The 26,787-nt window shown below is 38.2% G+C and overlaps 1 protein-coding gene across 1 annotated transcript; it reads left to right on the top strand.

Moving 5' to 3' along the window:
* The first annotated feature begins 1,589 nt into the window (after window positions 1-1,589).
* LOC740583 (zinc finger protein 726-like) lies at window positions 1,590-26,373 on the top strand. Its single transcript, XM_016935566.4, is given in 7 exon segments — window positions 1,590-1,669; window positions 5,291-5,322; window positions 11,898-12,024; window positions 12,511-12,606; window positions 24,168-24,288; window positions 24,290-24,424; window positions 24,426-26,373. Coding segments are annotated over 7 exon segments (1,806 nt in total). The 5' UTR covers window positions 1,590-1,662; the 3' UTR covers window positions 25,714-26,373.
* Window positions 26,374-26,787: the final 414 nt, after the last annotated feature.

The following is a 26,787-nucleotide window of genomic DNA, read 5'->3' as shown; positions in this document are numbered from 1 at the left end:
CTGTTCCCAGGGACGAAAACTCATCTTCAGTGCTGTCTACAACAAAAGAGAAACATCATGTTACTAAAACCTCAGGAACAGAGATTGCAGATTGGGCTAAGATTGTACACTTTCTTAAGGATGATCTGCATGGAAAAGCAGCAAACAATTTCCGAAAGATACAAGAAAAATTGCCTCTAATGGGTACTTATACTGTAGTTCAACTCAATTTGTTCTGTAAGTGGTAGGGAAAATGGGATAAAATACTTCATGTTCAAGCATTTTTGCTGCTCAGTCAGAATGAAACCCTGCAGCAGGCATGGACATGTTTCCTAAGAGAAGTAGAAGAAAAAAAATTTAAACAGACAGGCTGATCCTTTATTGCAAGCCCCCCCGCCACTTGGTTCAGTGGGCATTTTTGGGTGAAACAGAACCTCTTTCTGTCAGCTCTAAAGGTTCAGCTGTGTCCATCCTTTCTACCCCTAGTCCACCTGAAAGTTCTATTGAGGACCCTTCATCCTTCTTCCTTACCCATCTAGTCCCACTCTATACCCACCACTCCTTGAAGAACTGAGCTCAGTGAGTACTACTCATAGTGGAGCTGCCTATCAACCTCCAAAGGGAAATGTTTGTCCACTTAGAGAGGTTGCAAATGGAGAAAAAGGCCTGTGAGAAGACATGGCCCCTTTCCTATGTCTGGTTTGGCTCTATATAAGACAAGTTTGGTTATTTCTCTGAAGATCTAGGAAAATTCACAGATGAGTTTGAGAAGTTAACTTTCATCTCTAGTTTAACTTGGCAGGATCTGTATGTTTTGTTGTCTCTGTGTTATACAGTGGAAAAGAAACAATGCATTTTCAGGACAGCTAGGACCCATGCAGATGAGATATTGGCTCACAACCAGAACCATAATATATATCAGACAGGAGGTATAGCAGTTCCAGATCAAGATCTAGAGTGGAACTATCACAGGGGCAGTGAGGACTTGGGAGAAGAGATCATATGGTCACTTGTTTTTTGGAAGAGATGAAGAAAGGCATGAAATAGCCTGTTAAAAGTGAAAAGGTTAACGAAGTTTCTCAGGGCAAAGAAGAGAATCCAGCTCTGTTTCAATAGTGTTTAGTTGAGGCAATCAGGAGATATACTAACAGTGATCCTGCCTTAAGGAAAAGATAAACCCTTCTGGGAGTCCATTTTATAACCCAGTCTGCCCCTGATATCCATAGAAAACTAGTAAAAGCAGCTGTGGGTCCCCAAACTTCTATGGAACAGCTTTGGATATGGCATTTTTAGTTTTTAATAACAGGGACAAAGCGGAGGAAGCAGAAAGAGGAAGAAGGACCTCCCACAAGGTGCAGCTCTTGGCTGCAACCTTAAGCTAACCTCCCACATGGGGCTGCCTCCTGAGTCTTGGCCTGAACAATAGAAACTGAAAGGTGGGAAGACCAAAGCTGGCCATCTGAGTCACTGTGCCTTGGGCATAAATCAGGGTGCACACTGTAAGAAAACTGGCCATTGGAAGAGGGATAATCCAGTGTTCTGAAGAGAGCCATCGGCACCCTAACTAATAATGAGTGAAACAGCCAGGCAAGTGCCCAAAAGTGATGGGGCCTGAGACCTTCCACCAAAGCTCCAATCAGACAACTAGCCGTATTATCTGGAGAAGCCTTGGTAACCTTCACCATGGCAGGTAAGAATATTAACTTTCACCAGGCATGGTGACTCACACCTGTAATTCCAGTACATTGGGAGGCCAAGGTGGGTGGATAACTTGAGGTCAGGAGTTCAAGACTAGCCTGGCCAACACGGTGAATTCCCATCTCTAATAAAAATGCAAAAAAAAAAAAAAAGCCGGAAACTGCTTGAACCCGAGAGGTAGAGGTTGCAGTAAGCTGAGATTGTTCCACTGCACTCCACCTAAGAAACAGAGCAAGACTCTAACTCAAAATATATATATATATATATATATATATAAACTTTCTTCTGTACTGCTTACTCTGTTTTGACCCATTATAATGGGTTTCTGTCACCCCAAAACTGTATGGTCACAGGGATAGATTGAGAAGCCCATAGATGCCATTTTATCTATTCTCTAAGCTGTTTTTTAGAGACTTTGGTTTTCTTACATAACTTTCTTGTCATGCCTGGATGCCTCAGGGCAGTCACAGCAACTTCTCTTTTGGTAGATAAAGCCAATAAACTGGCTTTAGAACAACACCGTGAGGTTTAAACCCACATCAAGTACAAGGAGTCCTAGAAGCTAAAGGACACCAGTGGATGACAGGGGGACGCTTATTGAAATATCAGGCATTTTGCTAGACACTCCTGATAAACTGTTGATGCGAGGTGCTAATCAGTGAAAAATAGTTAAACATTTGTATGACTGTTCATTTGGGAAGAGATTCCCTGTTTCAATTAATGTTGGCCTTTTATAGAAAAAGGATTACTTTAAACAGTAAACCCCGTAACTCGAGCCTGTGAACTATGTGCCTGGAATAACCCAAATGACCAACCAATGTTTATCTCCTCCTTTAGTAAGGCCTGTTCAGCATAGAGGAATGTACCGTGGTGAAGATGGCAAATAGACTATACTTAGATGCCCCCATGTAAAAGGTTTAAATATTTATTAGTATTCATTGCACCTTTACTGTTTGGATCAAGGCTTTTCCTACCCAGTCTAAAAAGGCAATTGAGGTTCCTAAATTCCTACTAAAAGAAATAATTTCACCTGGCACAGTGGCTTATGCCTGTAATCCCTGCACTTTGGGAGGCCAAGGCTGGTGGATCACCTGAGGTCAGGAGTTGGAGACCAGCCTGGCCAACATGATGAAATCCCTGTCTCTACTAAAAAGATAAAAAATTAGCCAGGCATGGTGGCGGGCACCTCTAATCCCAGCTACTCAGGAGGCTGAGACAGGAGAATTGTTTGAACCAGGGAGGCGGAGGTTGCAGTGAGCTAAGATCATGTCACTGCACTCTAGCCTGGGCAACAAGAGAAAAAATCCATCTCAAAAACAAAAAAAAAGAAAGAAAGAAAAGAAAAAAGAAATAATTCCTAGATTTGGGCTGCCTAAGAGCTTACAGAGAGATAAAGGCCTATCTTTCACAGTGACAATTACACAGAACATATCTTGAGCCCTAGAAATTTAGTAACGCCTTCACTCAGCATGAAGGCCACAGTCCTTGGTGAAAGTAAAAAGAGCTAATCAAACTCAAAAGAGGACTCTTGCTATGCTATGCCAAGAAACACCAAAGACCTCGCTGTCTTTACTATCTGTAGCCTTATTATAGATTCCAGTGGCCGCTAAGGGAAATCTGCTGCTCAGCTCTTTTGAAATAATGTATGCAAGGCCTTTCTCAGCTACATACCTTCTAATAGACACAGATACTTTCAAGCTACAGAATTATGTGACAAGCACAAAACACACTCTGAATATGAAAATCAAAGACTCCCTTTCCCAACTAAGGAAGATAATCTTGTTATAACCCTGCCAGGAAATTGGGTCCTATTAAAAACTTGGAAAGAAGGATCCCCAGCAGGTCAACTTTCCCCAAAATGGAAGGGACCTTATCAAGTTCTCTTTAGTACCCCAACTGCAGTTAAAATTCTGGGAATAAACAGCTGGGTCCACTTATCTCAAATTAAACCTGTCTCTTATGAAGTCCTATAGGCTGGCAGAACACAAGAGACTGATCCTGTTTATTCCCATGAGCCAGTGACCTTTGACTCCTGTTCAGAAGAAATGAAAGGGATGGGTAACATAAAGATATAGATTGGCATTCTACTTTTGGGAATTAGTTGGAATCATGCAGAGAGTAACTTATTTACTGAGTGAGCACAGACTTCATCCTCTCTACATAATCAAACAAACTGTTGGGTATGCAGACATTTTAACAGAGACCCAAAAGGAAACCTGTGCTTTGATCAAAACCAAATGTTGTGTGTATGCTCCAGACTATTCACATAATATTACCCAGGCTATAAAAGTTTTAAGCACTCATATCTCTGCCATTTTTATGCACTATCAGTCAACCACGTATCAGCTTGGTTCCAACAACTGCCCACATCTTGCAGAGCCTTCCCGTTTAGTTTACCTGGGATAATTTTACTAATTTTGCTTTGCTGTTGTGAAATATATTGTGGTTTTACTCTTTGTGTAGAAATGCAAGACAAGCTCACTAAATGCTTTCTTGAATTGGACATTTATTAGTCTTCCAGTAATCACCTTTTTTTGGAACTTGAAGTTATGAACGACCTTCACTATACAAACACTGTCTGACTGAGTTTCTCTCTACTCTGAATGCGAGAGGCCCCAACAGTTGGTCAGGAATATCATCGCCCCTACTCAGCCTGAAAAATTTACAGGTGAATCTTTGTCTCTCTGCAACTCTTAGGATTAAGGGTCCTCTTGTAAAACAAGTGGGAAAATATGTCAGAAGCATTTATACCAGAGCGACTCCATTTTGAGAGAGGGCTAGGAAAATGATGCTGAGACTTGGGCTGCATTCTCAGCAAGTTAGACATTCCTAGCCTCTAGATGTTTATGATTAAGGGAACGAATTAATGTTTACTAAGCAGAACCAGACTTAGGACTGTCCAGATATCCCAATATCTGGAGAACAGAGGCATTCCTAATTTTGCTTTAAAGATAATATCGAGTTGGCGGATGTGGTGAATCACGCCTGTAATCCCAGCACTTTGGGAGGCTGAGGCGGGTGCATCTCCTGAGATCAGAAGGCCGAAACCAGCCTGGCTAACGTGGAGAAATCCCGTCTCTACTAAAAATACAAAAATTAGCCATGTGTGGTGTTGTGCACCTGTAGTCCCAGCTACTCTGAAGGCTGAGGCAGCAGAATCGCTTAATCCCAGGAGGCGAAAGTTGCAGTGAGCCGAGATCGTGCCATTGCACTCCAGCCTGAGAAACAAGAGCGAAACTCCGTTTCAAAAAAAAAAAGTTTACATTTTGAATACATTGAAAAAAAGAGAGAGCAAAGAAGAGAGAGAATTTTCCCGTGCTCTGGGATGGGCCTGGCTCAGCTCAGGGAAGAAATCTTGCCTGAAAAGGCTACAACTTAGGCTGTCAATCTTTCTTCTTTCAGTCCAACCTCTGACCACATCTTCCATCACTCAGGGCCTGAGAAGGCGGGGTCTTAAACGTTATCCAATCAGGGACGCTGTCCTGGGAACTGTCCAATCAGACACACAGCTGGAGCGAACAGGGCGGCTTCCGGTATTTGGTGGGGCCTTTGCCGCTGGCTGCAGTTGTTCCTCCCGGTGTCGTCCTCATTGCTCTGTGTCTTCTGCTTTTAGAGGCCCAGCCTCTGTGGCCCTGTGACCTGCAGGTATTGGACATTCACAACTGAGACACGAGGACCCCCTGGAAGCCTAGAAATGGTGAAAGTGCTGAGTCCGACATCCCGAGAGAAGGGACGAGCCTGGTTGGAACCGGTGGGAAGCGGTTGATGGGACTCAGGCCTCTCCGCAGTCAGCTCCACAATCTGCGCCCTGTGTTCTCCTTGCCCAGCTCGGCCTCAGTCCCCTTCAGCCATAAGATGGTGGCTGCACTGACAGCCGGGCCCCCCAGACGGCCTGTCTCTTCCCTGCGCAGTGACCATGTCCTGGCCTGGAGCCCTCTCTGGGCAGCTCTGGACCTGCAGCCCCGCATCTCTCCCAGATTGTGCAAGTACCACGGGAGGAAGGTCAGGGCAGAATCCTGACTCGGGGTGCAGGTTCACGAATGGGAAGAGCTTTTTGTCTGTGGGATTCCCAGGCCCTTTTTTTTCTATTAAAAATTTATGGGCATCACCACGAAAATATTAAATAACTTAATCAAAGGGTGATTCAAAAATTGTTGAGCAGCACCCTGCTGTAGTTTGTAATTTGCAATTCATGGAAGGCGCTTGAAGGAAAGGTTTTTATAAGAAAACCAAATTCAATAATTGGCTTGGTACGGTTATGTAGGTTTTTTTGTTGTTGTTGTTTTGTTTTGATTTTCTATTTTTTGAGACAAAGTCTCTCTGTTACTCAGGCTGGAGTGCAGTGGCTCACCCCAATCCCCGCCTCCCAGGTTCAAGCGTTTCTTCTGCCTCAGCCTCGCTGGTAGTTGGGACTACAGGTGCTCGCCACCACATTTGGCCTTTTTTTTTTATTATTTTTTGTAGAGACGGGGTTTCACCCTGTTGGTCAGGCTGGTCTGGAACTCCTGACCTCAGATGATCCACCCACCTCGGCCTTCCAAAGTGCTGGGATTACAGGCGTGAGCCACTGCGCCCAGCATAGTTTCTTAATTTTTATAATCAAGGTAAAGCTGGTTATGTAATCAGCTTAACTGGCAGTTTATAGTTGGTTAAGCCTGAATTTTGTTTCCTCCAATGTAGTTATTTACCAAGAAATGCTCTTCAGTTTAGATTTTTTTTTTTTTTTTTTGAAGTAGAAATCCGGGGACTAGAGCCACCTCAATCTAATTTCCTGCCACTTACTGATTTTTCACACTCCACAGGGGACTGATTTTTTTTTTCTGAATTTTTCACACGTGTCACAAGCAGGGCCTCAAGTCCACTCCTCATCACCTATTCCTCCAGTCTGACTCTGGCTTGCAGTAAAATACTAAATTTTCAGTTTCGTCTGACATTCCCAAATGCCAATTTCCCCTCCCTAATTCACTTTATCAACAATTTGTCATTTAGTATACATTTTAATACCTATTTTAATTAATCTTTTTTTTTTTTTAACTTTTGAGATAGAGCCTTGCTCTGTTGCCCAGGCTGGAGTGCAGTGGCTTCATCTAGGCTCACTGCAGCCTCCACTTCCTGGGCTCAAACGATTCTGGTTTTTTTTTTTTTTTTTTTTCACACGGAGTCTCGCTCTGTCGCCCAGGCTGGAGTGCAGTGGCGCAATCTTGGCTCACTGCAAGCTCCGCCTCCCGGGTTCACGCCATTCTCCTGCCTCAGCCTCACGAGTAGCTGGGACCCCGGCTAATTTTTTGTATTTTTAGTAGAGACGGGGTTTCACTGTGTTAGCCAGGATGGTCTCGATCTCCTGACCTCGTGATCCGCCCGCCTCTGCCTCCCAAAGTGCTGGGATTACAGGCATGAGCCACCGCGCCTGGCACAATTCTCTTGTCTCAATCTCTCAAGTAGCTGGAATTATAGGCACTCGCCAGCATGCCTGGCTAATTTTTGTATTTTTGGTAGAGACGGGATTTCACTATACTGGCCAGACTGGTCTTGAACTTCTGGCTTCAAGAAGTCCACCTGCCTCTGCCTCCCAAAGAGCTGGGATTACAGACCTGAGCCACTGCCCCTGGCTAATTAATTATTTTTTGACAAAGCATTTGATGGCACATTTAAAAATATTTTTTTGGTACATATTTCCTATGAGAGTTAAGCAAAGAATAATCTGACACTATTGTAAAATATCTCTGTGGGTTTTTTTTTCTTCTATTTTCCGTTGACACAGATATCTTATCAGAATGTTTTTGGGTCAAGTTTTTTTTTTAGAAACATTATAGGGTGATGTGTTTTCAGTCACCCTTCAGGTTTTCTTGGACCTGGATTTCAGTACTGTATGGGGATAAACCACAATACCTACCATAACTATGTCTGCTAGAGTCTCTAGTGAATATCAGCCCTGGGGCTTATTCGCTCATAGGGCAACCTGAGGTATTGAGTGTAGCTTCTCAAGTGCACACATGGATGCCCTCAGGCTAAGAGGCATTTCCTGGTGTACTTTTTTTTTTTTTTTTTTCAAAGTTAACCCCTTGAGACATTAATATTGTCTTCACCCAACCCAACTTTCATTTCTTGGAGACTCATTGCTGGTCAGCCAATCAGATACCAGTATTGACGAGAAAAATAATTTCTGTGTCCTGGATTCCTTTAGGGGACAGAAAAATAGTACAAGAAAAACAGTAAAAAAATTCTAGAAAAAAAATCAGCACTCCAAAGACAAGAAAACCACCAAACCCCAAAAAGCTGACTCCATTGAGATGGTGTAAGAACTTGCAGAGTAAAATGCGCCTGAGGCACTCTCTGGGGCATAGTTCAGAGTCTCCTGAGACGGGGTTATTGAGCACTTAAGTGTGCAGGGTGGGGTGGGGCAATCTCTCAAGTAACTGAATGGCCTGACTTGACACATGAATAAGACATATCTGTACCTTGAAAAGATTTATTCACCTATTTTACCTAAGGTTTATTTATTTATTTTTTAAGACAGAGTTTTCTTCTGTCACCCAGGCTGGAGTGAAGTGGTGCCATCTCGGCTCACTGAAACCTCTAAATCCTAAGTTCGGGTGATGCTTCAGCCTCCCAAGTAGCTGGGAGTACAGGTGTTCACCACCACTCCCTGCTAGTTTTTGTATATTTAGTAGAGTCAGAGTTTCACCATGTTAGCCAGGCTGATCTCAAACTTCTGGCCTCAAGTGACTCACCTGCCTGGGCCTTCCAAAGTGCTGAGATTACAGGTGTTAGCCACTGTGCCCAGCTGTTTTTTTTTTAATTGTATATTGCATTTTAGTAGTAGAGCTTGAAAGGTAAGAAAATATTTACAAAGGGCATAAAAAAGGTGAGTCTTTTTTTTTTTTTTTAATTGAGACAGTTTCACTCTTGTTGCCCAGGCTGGAGTGCAATGGTGCCATCTTGGCTCACCGCAACCTCCACCTCCTGGGTTCAAGTGATTCTCTTGCTTCAGCCTCCTGAGTAGCTGGGATTACAGGCATATGCCGCCAAGCCCGGCTAATTTTTTATATTTTTAGTAAAGACAGGGTTTCTCCATGTTGGTCAGGCTGGTCTCGAACTCCTGACCTCAGATGATTCGCCCTCCTCAGCCTCCCAAAGTGCTGGGATTACAGGCGTGAGCCACCGCACCTGGCAGGTGAGTCTTAAAAACATTAATATCTAATAATACATTTTGTTTGTTGAAAATTTTCACTTACCTTTTTTTTCTCAGGGTGAGTTTAGAAATTTTCTCAGATGTGTGTTTTTATGGCAGAGTGATTTCATACAGTCCATCTAGCTTTTAGAATGGTAGCTACCAAGGAAGAAAACAAAGAAAAATTTCTCTTCAATTTCAGCTGTAGACAATGAATACATTTCCACACACACACACACAAAATGTGGTTGGTAACTGGTTACATAGATTCCTGAAAACTTCAGTTCCTTTTGTTAGCAGGGTAAATTTTTGACCGTGAATATCTTTGTTCTATATCCTGTTTGTGTGTGTGTGTGTGTGTGTGTTTTAAGATAGAGTCTCACAACGATGCCCAGGCTGGAGTGCAATCTCAGCTCACTGCCACTTTCGCTTCCCAGGTTCAAGCGATTCTCCTGCCTCAGCCTCCTGAGTAGCTGGCACTACAAACATGTGCCACCACACCCGGCTACGTTTTGTGTTTTTAGCAGAGATGGGTTTTCACCATGTTAGGCTGGTCTTGAACTCCTGGCCTCAAGTGATACATCCACCTCGACTTCCGAAAGTGCTGGGATTACAGGCGTGAGCCACCATGCCTGGCCCTGTATCCTGTTATTTTGATTTTTGAGTTTATTGCTAAATTTTATGTGATGAAAATTGGTGCCTCCTATAAGTGTTTCCAAGTGACTAATTTTTTTTTTTTTTTTGAAACGGAGTTTTGCTCTTGTTGCCCAAGGTGGAGTGCAATGGTGCAATCTTGGCTCACTGCAGCCTCTGCCTCCCTGGTCCAAGCGATTCTCCTGCCTCAGCTTCCCGAGTAGATTGAATTACAGGCTTCCACCACCATGCCCGGCTAATTTTTGTGTTTTTAGTAGAGATGGGGATTTCACCACGTTGGCCCGGCTGGTCTCGAACTCCTGACTTCAGGTCATCCACCCACCTAAGCCTCCCAAAGTGCTGAAATTACAGATGTAAGCCACCGCACCTGGCTGACTAATTGTTTCCTATATGAGTTTTAATACAAATAATAAAATAATACATTTATTGCCTGAAAGGAATAAATACTTTTGCTATTCTTTGAGGTATAAAGTGTAAGCGCCTTAAAATGTTCTTCCGTTACATGAACACTGTGTTTGAGTAATTTTGCTGAATGTTTCTAACACTTAGTTTTAGTTTCAGAAACCAAGTTAATAACTCTGATATGGAAATTAAAGCTTACGCTGCAGGAGGGTGCACATGAACAAAGGAAAGTAGGGGGTTTTTATTACCTCTGATGCAGCTTTTTCTTGTTACTGTGTCCTGCCTCCACTGGCTGGAGTTGGACTGCATAATCTAAACTAAACCCAGTTGGCTAACTTGAAAAATGCAGGAATGCAGTTATACGGTTGGGAAGGCAGGAAGATCAGTTTCGGCAGAAGTAGCCATTGCGACGGGAGGGGTAATTCACAGAGTCGGTAATGGATTTGGAATGTGGGCTCCATAGATAAAAACTGGGAGAAGGTTGTTTACCAGGGCAGGGGGAACATACAGAATAAGAAAGTCTGGCCTTGAAAACAGGGAACAGAAGGGCAAAGAAACTTAAGCTAGCTAAACATTTGAAGAAGAATTTCTTATACTGTGTTCAAACTCTATGCGTTACACGGTTAAGAAAATGCTCATTTAAATAGGATGGCATTTATTACCTGGAAAGTTCTGAAAAAATATCAGGAGATAACTGCTTATTAGGGTGCTAAAGAAAGAACTACTTAAAATGACTGTTAAAAATGTTAGAACATAGGCCGGGCACAGTGGCTCACGCCTGTAATCCCAGCACTTTGGGAGGCCGAGGCGGGCAGATCACGAGGAGAGGAGATCGAGACCATCCTGGCTAACACGGTGAAACCCCGTCTCTACTAAAAATACAAAAAGTTAGCTTGGTGGCCGGTGCCTGTAGTCCCAGCTGCTCGGGAGGCTGAGGCAGGAGAATGGCGTGAACCCGGGAGGCAGAGCTCGCAGTGAGCCCAGATCATGCCACTGCACTCCAGCCTGGGCGACAGAGCAAGACTCTGTCTCAAAAAAAAAAAAAAAAAAAAAATTGTAGAACATGGACGATACCTGTATCTTGTACTTTCCATAAAAATGATGTTTTCTTATGGTTAAATTCAGACAGTAATTTAGTAGGGGCCATATCTCAGTAGTGATGCTGTGTCCTTCTGGGTGGATCAGCACACTATAAAAAGTTTTCCTAGTGCAGTTGATGTTAATAACTCACTTAACTCTCTTACAGAGTTTTTCACTATAGAGTTATTTTTCTCTTCATTAAGTATTTTTATGCAGTTGATGTGCATAAACCATCACATTTAATCTGGCAGCTGCTTTTTTTTTTTTTTTTAAGGTTTTCTTTGCATTTATCTTTCTTTGGTAAATGAAATTCTCATCTTTGTTTACAGGCCAGAAAAACTGAAAAAAAAACACAGGCTCTTCCACTTACTGGATGTTTGACAAAATAGTATTTTGGTGCCAAAACATTGGCATAACTGGTGAGCTTGGTAGAGCCTGGTACCTCAGACTTTATTTCAGATCTCCTGAAAAAATAATCTGCCTTAATAAGATGTCCAGTTTATTGTACACATTAAAATTTGAGTGGTACCGTCTAACTCAACATGTCTATTTTGTCTGAAATATATAAACTATGTCTTTTTCTTCTGAAAAATATACACAACTAATTCTCTATTATGTAAATATAGCACTCAAAAATGTACATGTTCGTGATATGCCCTCAATTTTACACTTTTATCATTCAGACAAGTATCACATATACACTGAGGTTGTGGATATTATGCCACTCTCTTATCTCATAGTTAGAGAATACCTTAGAAAACGTTTGTGTGTTGACAATTATTTTATTGGATAATTTCAGTCATTCTTTTAAGTCAGAACCAGTTCTATTCACTTTCTGATTTTACCTTGTGTCAAATAAAAAATTCTATTCATAGCCACTTTGTAAATATGTGTGTTTGTGTGTGTTTTCCAGGGACTGTTGACATTTAGGGATGTGGCCATAGAATTCTCTCTGGAGGAGTGGCAGTACCTGGACACTGCACAGAAGAATTTATATAGGAAGATGATGTTAGAGAACTACAGAAACCTGGCCTTCCTGGGTGAAGATAACTTTAATACAAAATTCCTCAATATAAAATAAAAATTTCATTTCTCTTTGTAGAATGTTTTCTGGTAATTATGCTTTCATATTTCTGTTATCAAGAAAATCCTGGGGAGTCGTCTGTTTAGAAAAAATTTACTGAAGATGTTTCATCTTGACCTGAACTTTCCACATTCCTGAGCTGATCTGTGTCCTTCATTTTAGATTAGTGGTAATTTCAGAAGCTTAGTGGCATAAAATATTGTTATTCACACCTTAAAATCTATCTGCTTCACCAATTTTTTATTCAGTAGTGGCAGGCACTGAAATTAAGAACCTACAAAATTAAAATATTTTCTAAATATTTAAAAATTTCTGTTATAAATTAGTATATTGGGATAAACTTATTAGAATAATCTATTATATCCTTTTTACTAAGCACATTACTAAGTCGGTAATTGGAGAATATGAACAAAATTCATGTTAGTTATTTTTAATAAAACAGGTATTGCTTTCTCTAAGCCAGACCTGATCACCTGTCTGGAGCAAGGAAAAGAGCCCTGGAATATGAAGCGACATGTGATGGTGGATGAACCCCCAGGTAGGTGAGAGTGAATACAACAGACGACATGGATGAGAAGTCCAAAGTCAAGAAGAAAGTAAGTCTTTAAAGCGATTTGGGAAGCTGTGTTCCTAAGGAAATAGTTTCTGGGAAGCCTGAAATTGTTTAAAAATTACACTCTCACATAGGGCCATCTTCTGCTTATGCTTATAAAATCTCTAAGAATTCTACTTTCCCTTCAGTAATCTTCGTTGAAGTTTACAGTGACAGCCAAAGTACTGTTCATGGCATATAAAAGAGTGCACAATCTGACTTCTTGTTTTTGTGGACAGATACATATCTGCATAATTTTGAGATACTCTGTTAAACCATTTTATTTTGTTTTATGTTATTTTATTTTATTTGAGAGACACCTTTGCTTTTGTTGCCAAAGTTGGAGTGCAGTGGCGCAATCTCAGCTCACTGCAACCTCTGCCTCACAGGTTCAAGTGATTCTCCTGCCTCAGCTTCCTGAGCAGCTGGGGTTACAGGCACATGCCACCACACCTGGCTAATACTTTGTATTTTTAGTAAAGATGAAGTTTCATCATGTTGGCCAGGCTGGTCTCAAACTCCTGACCTCAGGCGATCTGCCCACCTTGCCTTCCCAAAGTGCTGGGAATACAGGCGTGTGCCACCGTGCCTGGCCTAAACTATTTTTAAGTTCTCTTTTTGCATCACATCTGGAATTTTGATAGGGAGTTTATTGAATCTAGAGATCACTTTGGATAATATGGCATTTTCACAATTCTTATTCTTTCAATAGAAATAAAATATTTTTAAATTTATTTGTGTCCTGTCTAATTTTTTTATTGATATATCTTTCATTTAAAAGATTTATGAGCTCTTGGCCTGGCATGGTGGCTCACGCCTGTAATCCCAGCACTTTGGGAGGCCGAGGCGGGTGGATCATGAGATCAGGAGTTCAAGACCAGTGAGATGGTGAAACCCTGTCTCTACTAAAAATACAAAAATTAGCTGGGCATGGTGGCGGGCACCTGTAATCCCAGCTACTCAGGAGGCTGATGAAGGAGAATTGCTTGAACCCGGGAGGTGGAGGTTGCAGTGAGCCGAGATTATGCCACTGCACTCCAGCTTGGGTGACAGAGCAAGACTCTTGTCTCAAAAAAAAAAAAAAGATTTATGAGCTGCTTAATTAAATTTGTTCCAAAATGGATTATTTTATGCTATCATAAATAAGATTGTTTTTTCCTCTGTCAGAGAGTTTGTTTTAAGTGTATGGAATGATTACTCAGAATTGTATGTTAATTTTATATTTTGCTAATTAACTGAGTGTATTCATTAGTTTAAACAGGTTTTTATGTACTTTTTATTTTTTGTATATTTAATATTACATGATCTACAAACAAACATTTTACTTACTGCACTTCAACTTCAATGACTTTAAATTTTTCTTTTGACTATTTCTTCTTTCACATGCCTTCAGTGCAATGTTAAAATAGAAGCATTGACAATAAGAAACAATAGTTTTGCATTGGTGTGTGTAAATTTGAAGGAGCAAACACCTCTTCAGGATTTTATAAACTGGTTTCAGAAAGGAAAAGTCTATTTTTGTTGGGCCACCAGAGTGATAGAATGCCTCTGGGTTTGTAGTGAAGAGGGGTTTTAGGTTTGTTTTAAGCCTTCTGGATTTGCACAAGAATCCATTTAAGTGGGCTTGTTAAAAGGGGCTTGGATAGTTGTAATTCTCATTTAATTTTTGGACAGAGTGAATATCCTTCAGGACTTTGCTCTGCAGGGCAAACCCAAGGGCAGGTTTCTGCAGTCAGGCCTGCATATGGTGGGCTTTATATCAGGATGTGGATGAGCATGGCTTTCACCCAGTACAAGAGAGAATTTTCCCAGGTCACTTTGGGTTTCTACATGGGCAGAACCAGCCATGAACTGTGGCTCAGGGAGCTGGAACTGCATCATGGAACTGCTTCGGGGACCACACGAAAGGCGAAGGTCTGCAGGCCTGCTGCATGGCTATAAATGCAGGTCTTCCTCCAGGCCTCTGGAAGGGCAGGACCCCCCCCCCCCAGACTATGGCTGGGAAGAGTTTGGGATTGTTACAGAGTAAGTTTAAAATTCTCAGTGGAACCAAGTTAGGCGGAACGTTTTCTTGTCTGTAGCCAAAAACAGTAGTCCTGTAGTTTGCCACCTGAATGAGGGCCTGTCTTCTAAACAGAATTACCTTCAGTCTTGGGCTTCAGCAGAGTTTCACAGCTCCCTTCCTGGATCTCAGAGCTCTCTTAAAGGCACTTATTTTTGAAATGGGGGTCTTCCTACATAACCCAGACAGGTCTTAATATTTTGACTGCAGGCAATTCTCCTACTTTATTTTGCCATGTAGTTGTCATTACAGGTGTGAACCATGATGCCTGGTTCTCTCATAAAGGCGTTTTTATCAGGAATGGCTGACAAATTTTCTTGCTTTCAGGGGATAAGCAAGTAGGGCACCTTTTTAAAAAAATCTTATTAATGTCACTCTCCATATACATTTTTACTTTCTATTTTCTACTTCAAATTTGTCTGTAATTTTAGATTCAGAAATTTAGGGTACTATACTAGAATTTACATGTTGTGCCTGAATTAAATTAGATAATTAGTGTGCAGGCAGACAAAAAGGAATTATAGAATTTTCAACAACTTTTATCAGCCTATATCTAAATAATAACATAATTTATTCCCCAAATATTCATTTTATATAGGAGGCTCTAACCATATGTGTATATATATACATATATATAAGTGTATATATATATAAAAGCAATGTAAGGATTTTCTTTGCTTCTAAACTTGGATTACAGTAGTTATATTTTGTTTAAAAATAGCGTATATTTAAAACGTAAAAATTGGCACTAGTTTTTTTAAATGCTTAAATCTATTAAAAGTTTCTCATTAGCATCTCCCATTTATGATTGTTCTGCATTTTCTCTGAAATTTTATTGCCATAAAATGGATGCCAGTAATTTCAAATGCCTGCCTTCCATGAATGCACAGTTACAGTCAAACATTGCAGTTATCTACACAAATTATTTAATGTACATTAATGTTGCCAACTAGATTTTATGACTAAGCATTTCTGTTATTATTGTCTTGCAGTTGTACGTTAGTGTGCTTTTTAGTGTAAGTTTGTTAACATCAGTTTATTGTGTCTATTGCTATTATTTAAGTATTATAATTTTAGACAATTAGCAGTTGTTTGTATACTATAAGTTAATGTAAGTTTTAATTAAAAGATAAATGAGCCATGTGTATCACAATCAAATTATATATATGTGTGTGTTTTTATCTGCAAATATGACCCCAATTTTGGCTATACCTTATCTTGTATACATTCATACATTCTTAGCTCATTTTCTTTTTTTTTTTTGGAAATGGAGTTTTGCTCTTGTTGCTGAGCCTGGAGTGCAATGCAGGATCTCGTCTCACTGCAACCTCCGCCTCCCTGGTTCAAGTGATTCTCCTGCCTCAGGCTCCTTAGTAGCTGGGATTACAGGTATATGCCACCACACCCAGATAATTTTGTATTTTTTTTTTTTAGTAAAGGTGGGCTTTCTCCATGTTTGTCATGCTGGTCTGGAATTTCTGATCTCAGATGATCTGCCCACGTTGGCCACCAAAAATGCTGGGATTACAGGCATGAGCCACCTTGCCCTGCCTCTTAGCTCATTTTCAATGTTGGTTTTATCTTTTCTAAGTGAGTGGCCTTGGAAATAGTCTTATTTTCACCATGTGTTTAATGATGAATATGTATTTCCTTTGTGTGAGAGAAACACTTTTGTGATCCGAAGGTAATTTTTAAAAAGATTTATAATTCTGTATTTTTTCCAGTTTAAAAAAAAATTGTTGTAAAAACACATAACATAATTTACCTTCTTAAATCTATTTAAATGTACATGTCAGGGCCAGGCATGGTGGTGGCTCACATCTGTAAAACCAGGATTTTGAGAGGCAAGGACAGGGGGATTACTTGAACCCAAGAGTTTGAGACCAGCCTCGGCAAAATATGGAGACACCCTCTCTAATAATATTTTTTTTCTAAGAAATAGCTAGGCACGGTGGTGTGCACCTGTGGTCCCAGCTACTTGAGAGATTGAGGGGCAGGATTACTTGACCCTGGGAATCTGAGGCTGCAGTGAGCCATAATTGCGCCATTGCACACAATCTTGGGTTACAGATTGAGACCCAGTCTGAAAACAAAAACAAAAACAAAATGTATATTTTAGGCATGTCATGTATATTCACATTGTTATGCAAAAGACTTCTTGAAATTTTACATCTTGTAAAACTAAAACTCAGTATCCATTACATAACATTTATCCATTTTATACTCTCTCCATCCCTTGAGAACCACCCTTCTACGTTCTGTTTTGATGAATGAGACTATTTTATATGTCTTAAATAAGTGAAATCATAACATCCATCATTTCATTATGGCTTATTTCAGTTGACATAATATTCTCAGAGTGTATCTTTAAATGTGAGAAGATTTTTTTTAAGGCTGAATAATATTTCATTGTATCGAACATGTCTTCAAGGTCCTATGTTGCATATTTTAGATATAGATTCATAAATGGAATTGCTGTATTTGATAATTTATTTTTAATTATTTGAAGTACATTTATAACATTATAAAATAATGGGTGCATCCTTATTTTCCACCGACAATCAACCCAACTAACTTTGTATTTTTATTAGTGATGGGGTTTCACCATGTTGGTGAGGCTGGTCTTGAACTCCTGACTCATGATTTGCCCGCCTCGGCCTCCCAAAGTGCTGGGATTACAGGCTTGAGCCACCACGCGCGGCCAAGGGTTTCATTTTTATTGCATCATCGACAGGTTTGGTGTTTTTAAAAAATTGATAGTGGCCATTTAAATGAGTGTGAGGGGATTTTGTTTTTCATTGTGATTTTTATGCATTTCTCTACAAATTAGTTTTGTGTGTCCTTTCAAATGTTTTGATGAAAATTTATTTCAATTATTGGCCTATTTCTAAATAAAGTTATTCAACTTTATTGTTTTGTTTGTTTGTTTTGAGATGGAGTATTGCTCTGTCGCCTAGGCTGTAACCTTCACCTCCCGGTTTCAAGTGATTCTCCCACCTCAGTCACCTGAGTAGCTGGGATAACAGGCGCATGCCACCACACCTGGCTAACTTTTGTATTTTTAGTAGAGATGGAGTTTTGCCATGTTGATCAGGCTGGTCTTGAACACCTGACCTCGTGATCTGCCTGCCTCGGCCTTTCAAAGCGCTGGGATTACAGATGTGAGCCACCGCACCTGGCTATTGTTCAGTTTTAAAAGTTGTTTATATTTTTTGAATATTGACTCCTATCACATATGATTTGTAAATATTTTCACCCATTTTCTAGGAGGCATTATCCCCCTATTAAATATTTATCTGTATTTATATGTGCAGAAATGGTGAAGTCATTATTTCTTTATAAATTATCCACTCTCAAGTATTCCTCTATATGCAAAATAATTAATACAGTCTATAATGTTGTCTAGGTTTTCTGTTTTTTAATTGATTTTTCTATGTGAGTTTTCTATGATGGAAAATGGGGTCTTGATGTCTACAATTATTATGTTGCTATGTATTTTTTGCTTTACTTTTGTTAATATTTGCTTTATATATTTTGGAGTCTGATGTTATATATACACATACATAAAGAAAGGAAAGAAAGAAAGAAAGAAAGAAAGAAAGAAAGAAAGAGAAAGAAAAAGAAGGAAAGAAGGAAAGAAGGAAAGAAAGAAAGAATAGTTATAGATTTGTGGTAAATCAATTCATTTTACCAATATATACTATCAATGTTTGTCTCACGTTAGCACTTGACTTAAAGGATATTATGTCTAGTACCCAATTGTAGTTACTATTTTCATAAAATAAATTTTTTTTTCACCATGTGGTTTTCAGCCTATTTAACTCAGTGCTAAAATGAGTCCCTTGTAGGTGGCTTTTTCTTAAGCCACTAAGGCATTTTATTTTTTCTTTTTATAATTTCATTTAATTACTTGTTTATTCATTTATTTTTGAGATAGGTCTCACTCTCAACCAGGCTGGTTTGCAGTGGTGTGATCATGGCTCACAGAAGCCTCAACCTCCCAAACTCAGAAGATTCTGTCATTTCAGCCTCTCAGGTAGTTGTGTGTAGCCTCTCAGGTAGTGTGTAGCATCACACCCAGCTAGTTTTTTTGTATGTATGGTTGAGACAAAGTTTTGCCACATTGCCAAGGCTGGTCTCAAACTTCTGAGATCCAGTAATTAGCCCACCTTAACCTCCGAAAGTCCTGAGATTACCTTTCTATTAAGTAGTTTAATTAATTTATATTTAAAATTATTTATTAAAATGAAGTTATTAGTTTTATTGTTATTGTTTTATGTATTCCTCAGTGGGTTTTTTAATATATTGTTTTATTGCCTTAAATTTTATTTTAATTGTGTAGTGACGTGCTTCAATTATTTTTTACATTTTGTTTTGCATAGTTTCTATAAATATTATCTTCATAACCATCTTGTGTATTAGTCTGTTTTCATGCTGGTGATAAAGATATAACCTGAGACTGGGCAATTTACAACAGAAAGAGGTTTATTGGACTTACAGTTTCGTATGACTGGGGAGACCTTACAATCATGCTGGAAGGTGAAAGGCATGTCTCACCTGGTTGGCAGACAAGAAAGAGAGCTTGTGGAGGAAAACTCTGCCTTATAAAGCCATCAGATTTCATGAGACTTATTCACTGTCGTGAGATCAGCACAGAAAAGACCTGCCCCCATGATTCAATTACCTTCCACCACGTTCCCCCCACAACATGTGGGAATTAAAGATGAGACTTGAGTTGGGACATGGCCAAACCATATCATCTTTAAAAATGGAGTTTACATGAAACATCTTAAAATTAAAACAATATATTTAAATCTCATGACAACTTAAATTGAATATAAAAATTATACCTCTATATTTTTCAGTTTGTTATTAATATTAAAAATTATTTTATGTTGTATATTAACATTTATGGTGGTTTTTCTGTTTTAAATACTCTACAGAATAGCTTTAAGACTTGTATACATCATCATTATGATAGTAAAGAGTTCTATATTTGTATATTTGCATTTAATAGAGTGCTCTATTTTATGTATGGTTTTATGATGCTGTCCAGTATTTTATTTTTAAACAAAATTGGCTCATTTTAGCATTTTTTTTGTTATATGCAGAGTCTCCCTGGATTACTCAGCGTGATCTGAAACTCCTGGTCTCTAGTGTTCTGACAGCCTTGGCCTCCTAAAACTATAGATTCCAGTCATGAGCCCACAGTGCCTGCCCCCATGTAGCATTTTTTCATAAAACTGTGCTAGTGGTGATGAACACCCTCACCCTTTATCTTGGATTTTTTTTTATTTTCATCTCCTTTTTAAAGTGAAATAAATTTAAATCAAATATTATTGGTTAGAATTTTTTCTTTTATTACGTCAAAATGTGGAAAGTTCTCACCCTTTTTTATCTTCAAGTAACCTCTATTATTTTTTTCTCATATTCTTCTTCCTTAATGAATATATTGATCTAGTTGATGGTATCTAATAAGTTTTACATTCCATGTTTTAATTTTATTTTGCAATTTTATATTTTTGTATATAATATATAAATATGTATTTGAGGGTATGTCACAACACATCTGTTAATTGTGGTTTGATTTTTTAGTATATATTCTAATTGTGCATGCCAATATTTAACTTTGTACAATTTAAGACATTGTGGAGCAAAATCATATATGAATTAGCCATATGTCTTTTCCAATAGAATTATCTCTATTTGCCTGGAAAAATGTTATCCTTGTTTTTTTTTTATAACTTGTATATTTGTTGTGAAGGTTTGTTGTGAATGGTTTTTTAATCCTGTGTAGATGAGAAGTCATGAAATTCTTGTAATTTCAACATCCTATTAATTTGTGAATATATGTGATTTTTGCATGGGAGAAACACATTTGGATTTGAATATAATTTAAAACTATCATAACTATATATCTTTTAGGTATTATTGTTTATTTTTACTTGTCAATAAAACATAACAAAATTTACCACAAAATATTTTTAAATATTCAGTTTATTGTGACATTGCATGGAACATATTGCTAAAACATTTTTATCTTGTAAAGCTAAATCTTAATACATATTAAACAACTACTAATTTTTCCATTGTCTACCAAATTTTCCAGAGTCTTGCTCTGTCACCCACACTGGAGAGCAGTGGCATGATCTCAGCTCACTGCACTTCCAGGTTCAAGCAATTTTAGTGCCTCAGCTTCCTGAGTGGCTGGGATTACAGGTGCCAACTGCCATGCCTGGCTAATTTTTGCATTTTTAGTAGACGTAGTTTTGCTGTGTTGGCCAGGCTGGTTTCAAACTCCTGAGCTTAGGTGATCCACCTGCCTTGGCCTCCCAAAGTGCTGAAATTACAGGTGTGAGCCACCATGCCTGGCCCCAGTTTTTTCTGTTTTATGGCACTTTTCAAATATCACTCTGTTCTTTGTTTCTAAAAGTGTAACTCCTTCATGTATCTCATACAGTCTCTTTTTGTGGCTGGCTCATTTCATTTTGCATAATGCCATCAAGATTTATATTTATAGTTGGCAGAATATTTCCTTCTTTTTGAATACTGAGTGATATTCCAGAATTTTTTTTCATTTTTCTATTTCATTTTTTAGACGGAGTTTCCCCCTTGTTGCCCAGGCTGTAGTGCAATGGCATGATCTTGGCTCACCACAACCTCTGCCTCCCAGGTTCAAGCGATTCTACTGCCTCAGCCCCCCAAGTACCCGGGATTACAAGCATGTGTCTCCACGCCTGGCTAAGTTTGTATTATTAATAGAGACTAGGTTTCTCCATGTTGGTCAGGCTGGTCTTGAACTCTCAATCTCAGGTAATCAGCCCACCTCACCCTCTCAAAGTGCTGGGATTACAGGCTTGAGCCACCGCACCTGGCCTCACAATTTTTATATTTCAAATTACATCTGCTGAATGATTTGGTGAAAGAAATTTGCGTTGCTTTCACCTATTGGCCTACAGTAACAATGCTGCAATAATTATGAGTATGTAAATGACTCCTTATATGACCATATATGTGAAAATTTGTATGTGTGCTGCATTCTATTTTATGTCTACTTTTTTACCTTTATACTAATAGCAAATCATTTTAATTCTGTAGCTTTGTAATGTATTTTGAATTAACTTAAATGCCTCCAGCATTTTTTTCTTTTTTTTGAAGATTGTTGGACACTTTATAGTCTCTTGGGATTCTATATACTTTTGGGGTTGTTGTTTCTATTTCTTCAAAAATGCAATGAGAAATTTGGAAAACAATGCATTAAATATGTAAATTGCATTGAGCACAATGGACCTCTTCACAATTTAACTATTTCAACTTTTGTGTAAGAGCACACTTAAGAGTGTGTTGTTTAATTTCTGTGCATTTGTAAATTTTTCATTTTTGTTCTCATCATAGTATACTCTCATATCATTTTGGTCATAGAAAGTAGTTCATGGAATTTTACCTTTAAAAATGTTGGTAAGACTTCCTTTGTGGCCTAAGATGTGGTCTATCAAGGAAAATGTTATATGAGCTATTGAGAAGGGTGTGTATTCTGATGTTGTTGAGGAGTGTTCTCCATAACTCTGTTCGGAATAATTGTTTTATACTGCCTTTAAGTAGTCTATTCCCTTATTAACATTCTTGTTTTATTTTTGTTACAGAAAGTGTGGTATTAAAATATCTTTCTATAATTATACTGCTTTCTTTGTGTTTCTTCCATTCTGTCAATATTGGCTTTATATATTTGGAACACTAATGTGAGACACACACACACACTCACACACACACAGAGAAATTTGTAATAGGTTCCCAGTTAATGAATCTATTATTTTTTGATGTTCTTCTTTGTGTCTTTGGAGTTTTAATTTCAAGTACATTTTATAAAATATTATACTTTTTGACTTAAGATGGAGCTTGTGTATGATTATTTTGACTATTTATGCTGTCCTCTGATTAATGTTTGCATGGAATGTCTACTTCCAGTCTTTTTTAATCATTAAATTTCTTTTCTGAGATGGAGTTTTGTTCTTTCACTCAGGTGGGAGTGCAGTGGCATGATCTCGGCTCACTGCAACCTTTGCCTCCTGGGTTCAAGCGATTCTCCTGCCTTAGCCTTCTGAGTAGCTGGGACTACAAGCATCTGCCACCACGCCTGGCTAATTTTTGCATTTTTAGTAGAGACTGGGTTTCACCATGTTGGCCAGGGTGGTCTCAATCTCTTGACCTCATGATCCACCTGCCTCGGCCTCCCGAAGTGCTGGGATTACTGGCATGAACCACAGCACCCAACCTCTTTTGTGTATTTATACAAATATGTTTGTGGTACTTTGGGGATTACATATAACCTCTAAAAAATACAACAATATATTTTAATCTGGTAAAAAAATAAGTTGCATACAAAAATTCTTTTTCATCTTCCTTCAAATTTGTCATTGACGTTGCTAGTTATGTCTTTTTGTGTTGTGTATTCATTAACAGATATTTATAATTATTTCTATGCTTTTTTCTTTCAAATTTCAGAGAATAATTAGAAATGTTTTTTGCACCACTAGGATAATGCTCAGAAATTCTAATTTTGTTTATTTGTGTATGTTTTCCCAGAAAATTATTTTTGTATGATTATGTGGTGTTTTTTTGAATCATGTTATTTTCAGTAAAATAAACTATTTTCAGCACCCTTTATATGTAGGACATAAGCAGTACCAACTACTGTTTTAGAATTTGTTTATTTTGGAAAGTTTCTATATTTTTATTTGGCAGGACAGATTCACTGATGGTATTATTCTCACTTAATAGCTGCTTTTTTTCACAACTTTTTTATGACTACATCACACAGTTCCCTTATGGCCTGCAAAATTTTTGTTAACTGTTCACAGATTATCTCATAAGACTGTGTTTGTAAATGGCACATCACTGTTTCCTTTTAATTTTTATTTTTTGGAGACAGAGCCTTGCTCTATCCTCCCGACATGCTGGAGTGTACTGGTGCAACCTCAGCTAACTGCAACCTCCACCTCCCAGGTTCAAGCGATTCTCCAGCCTCAGCCTCCTGAGTAGCTAGGATTACAGGCACACACTTCCACACCCAGCTAAATTTTGTAGTTTTAGTAGAGATGGGGATTCGCCATGCTGGCCAGGCTGCCCTTTCTAAAGGCATTATGTTACAGTGAGAAGCAGGAAAAGCTGTGTTGGGTAAATTTATCAGACTTCTCTTTTTCTTCTATGTGGTTTTTCACATTGTGCTCATCTGGGACACTGCACACAATTAACTCATAAATTTTCCACAGATGTATTTTGGTCTCTATGTTTTTGTTACATTTATATGTTTGTGAAAGAATTAGGGCCTGTGGTATTTTGCAAAGCCATTTCATTTATGTAGATGGTATAAATTTATAGGTAAGATTTTTAAACTATATTCATGTGAGTCTAGTAAGTGGAGTAATTTATAAAAATTTTTTTTCAGGTATATGTTCTCATGTTGCTCAAGACCTTTGGCCAGAACAGGGCATGGAAGATTCTTTTCAAAAAGTAATACCAAGAAGATATGAAAAATGTGGACATCAGAATTTACAGTTAAGAAAAGGTTCAAAGTGTGGATGAGCTTAAGGTGCACAAAGAAGGTTATAATGGACTTAACCTGTGTTACACAACTACCCAGAGCAAAGTATTTCAATGCGGTAAATGTTTGAAAGTCTTTTATAAATTTGTAAATTCAAACAGACATAAGACACACTGGAAGGAAACCTTTCAAATGTAAAAAATGTGTCAAATCATTTTGCATGCTTTCACACAAAACCCAGCATAAAAGCATTTATACTACAGGGAAGTCCTACAAATGTAAAGAATGTGGAAAAACCTTTAATTGGTCTTCAACCCTTACTAATCATAAGAAAATTCATACTGAAGAAAAACCCTACAAATGTGAAGAATATAGAAAAGCTTTTAATCTATCCTCAAATCTTACTACACATAAGATAATTCATATTGGAGAGAAATCTTATAAGTGTGAAGAATGTGGCAAAACATTTAACAAATCCTTAACCCTAACCATACATAAGAGGATGCACACTGAAGAGAAACTCTACAAATGTAAAGAATGTGTCAAAGCATATGTATGGTCCTCAAACCTAACTAAACATAAGAGGATGCATGCTGGAGAGAAACCCTACAAATGTGAAGAATGTGGCAAAGCTTTTAGCCAATCCTCAACCCTTACTACACATAAGATAATTCGTACTGGAGAGAAACGCTACAAATGTGAAGAATGTGGCAAAGCATATGTATGGTCCTCAACCCTAACTAAACATAAGAGAATGCACACTGCAGAGAAACCCTATAAATGTGAAGTATGTGGCAAAACTTTTCATCGATTCTCAAATCTTAGTGCACATAAGATAATCCATACTGGAGAGAAACCTTACAAGTGTGAAGAATGTGGCAAAGCATTTATATGGTCCTCAAACCTTACTGAACATAAGAAAATTAATACTAGAGAGAAACCCTACAAATGTGAAGAATGTGGCAAAGCATTTAGCCGATCTTCAACCCTAACTATACATAAGAGGATGCACACTGGAGAGAAACTCTACAAATGTGAAGAGTATGGCAAAGCTTTTAGACAATCCTCAACCCTTACTGCACATAAGATAATTCATACTGGAGAGAAATCCTACAAATGTGAAGAATGTGGCAAAGCCTTTAACTCGTCCTCAACTCTTACTAAACATAAGATAATCCATACTGAAGAGAAACCCTACAAATGTGAAAAATGTGGCAAAACCTTTAACCAGTCTTCAATCCTTTCTAACCATAAGATAATTCATACTGGAGAGAAACCTTACAAGTGTGAAGAATGTGGCAAAGCTTTTAATCATTACTCAAATCTTACTAAACATACGATTGTTCATACTGGAGAGAAACCCTACCAATGTGAAGAATGTGGCAAAACCTTTAACCAGTCTTCAATTCTTACTAACCATAAGAAAATTCATACTGGAGAGAAACCCTGATCATATGAATAATGTGGCAAATCTTTTAACTTATCTTCAACTTTTAATAAACATTGAGGTAGTTTATACTGGAGTAAAACCCTACAAATGTGAAGAATGTGGGAAAGCCTTTTTCTCATCCTCATCCCTAACTACACATAAGAAAATTCATACTGGACAGCAACCCTACAAATGGAAAAAATTTGGCAAAGCCTTTAACCAGTCCTCACTTATTACTACAGATAAGTCATATTGGAGAAAAATCTTACAAGGTTGAATAATACGGAAAGCCTAAAAAAGTCCTCAATTCTTAACAGACATAAGATTATTCATATTGGAGAGAAACTCTACAAACCTGAAAGAAAAGACAATGCTTTTGACAACACCTCAAACTTTTCTAAACACAAAAACTTGTTGCCAACAAATTCTAGAAATGTGAAGAATGTGACAAAGCCTTTAAATGATTGTCACACTTGATTATAGATAAGATAATTCATACTGAGAAAATTGGCGGTGTGAACAATGTGGCCAAGCTTCTAACCAATGCTCACATCTTATTGCACTGTAAAGCATTTATACTTGAGAACCAATGTACAAATATTGACAAAAAAGCCATTAATACCTGCTCAAATCTTACTCAAAATCAGAGTTCATACTAAATAAAAGCATTAAAAGTTTAATTACTATCAAAAGATCTCTCAGAAAATATGTCTATAAAGTGCAGAAGAGTATTTATTTTGAAAAAGCATTACCAATATGAAGAGGGTTGTAATATCTTTGCTTGTATCACAGATCGTATTGCACACATTTTGTACTAGAGGAAAACCTTGAGGCAGTTGTTAAAATTTTGTTCAACATCAAGGAGTTTATACTGAAGAAAACCCTGCCAATGTAATAAATTTGGAAAAACATTTTTTTCAAAAACTGCAAATTATGAAACACCAAAGAGTTTATACTAAAATGTATTTTTGCAGATGCATTAAATATGAAAGATGTTCAGTCCAAAGTTAGTTCTATGTAAATATCAGGGAATCATTCACAGTAGAAACATCTAGGACACTCAAACTTTAGACATTATACTAAATCAGAAAGCTG

This window comes from Pan troglodytes, chromosome 20, assembly GCF_028858775.2.
Source record: "Pan troglodytes isolate AG18354 chromosome 20, NHGRI_mPanTro3-v2.0_pri, whole genome shotgun sequence".
In the NCBI taxonomy this organism is placed as follows: Eukaryota; Metazoa; Chordata; class Mammalia; order Primates; family Hominidae; genus Pan; species Pan troglodytes.
Note: the sequence above shows the minus strand (reverse complement) of the source record. Positions and strands in the feature narration are given on the sequence as shown.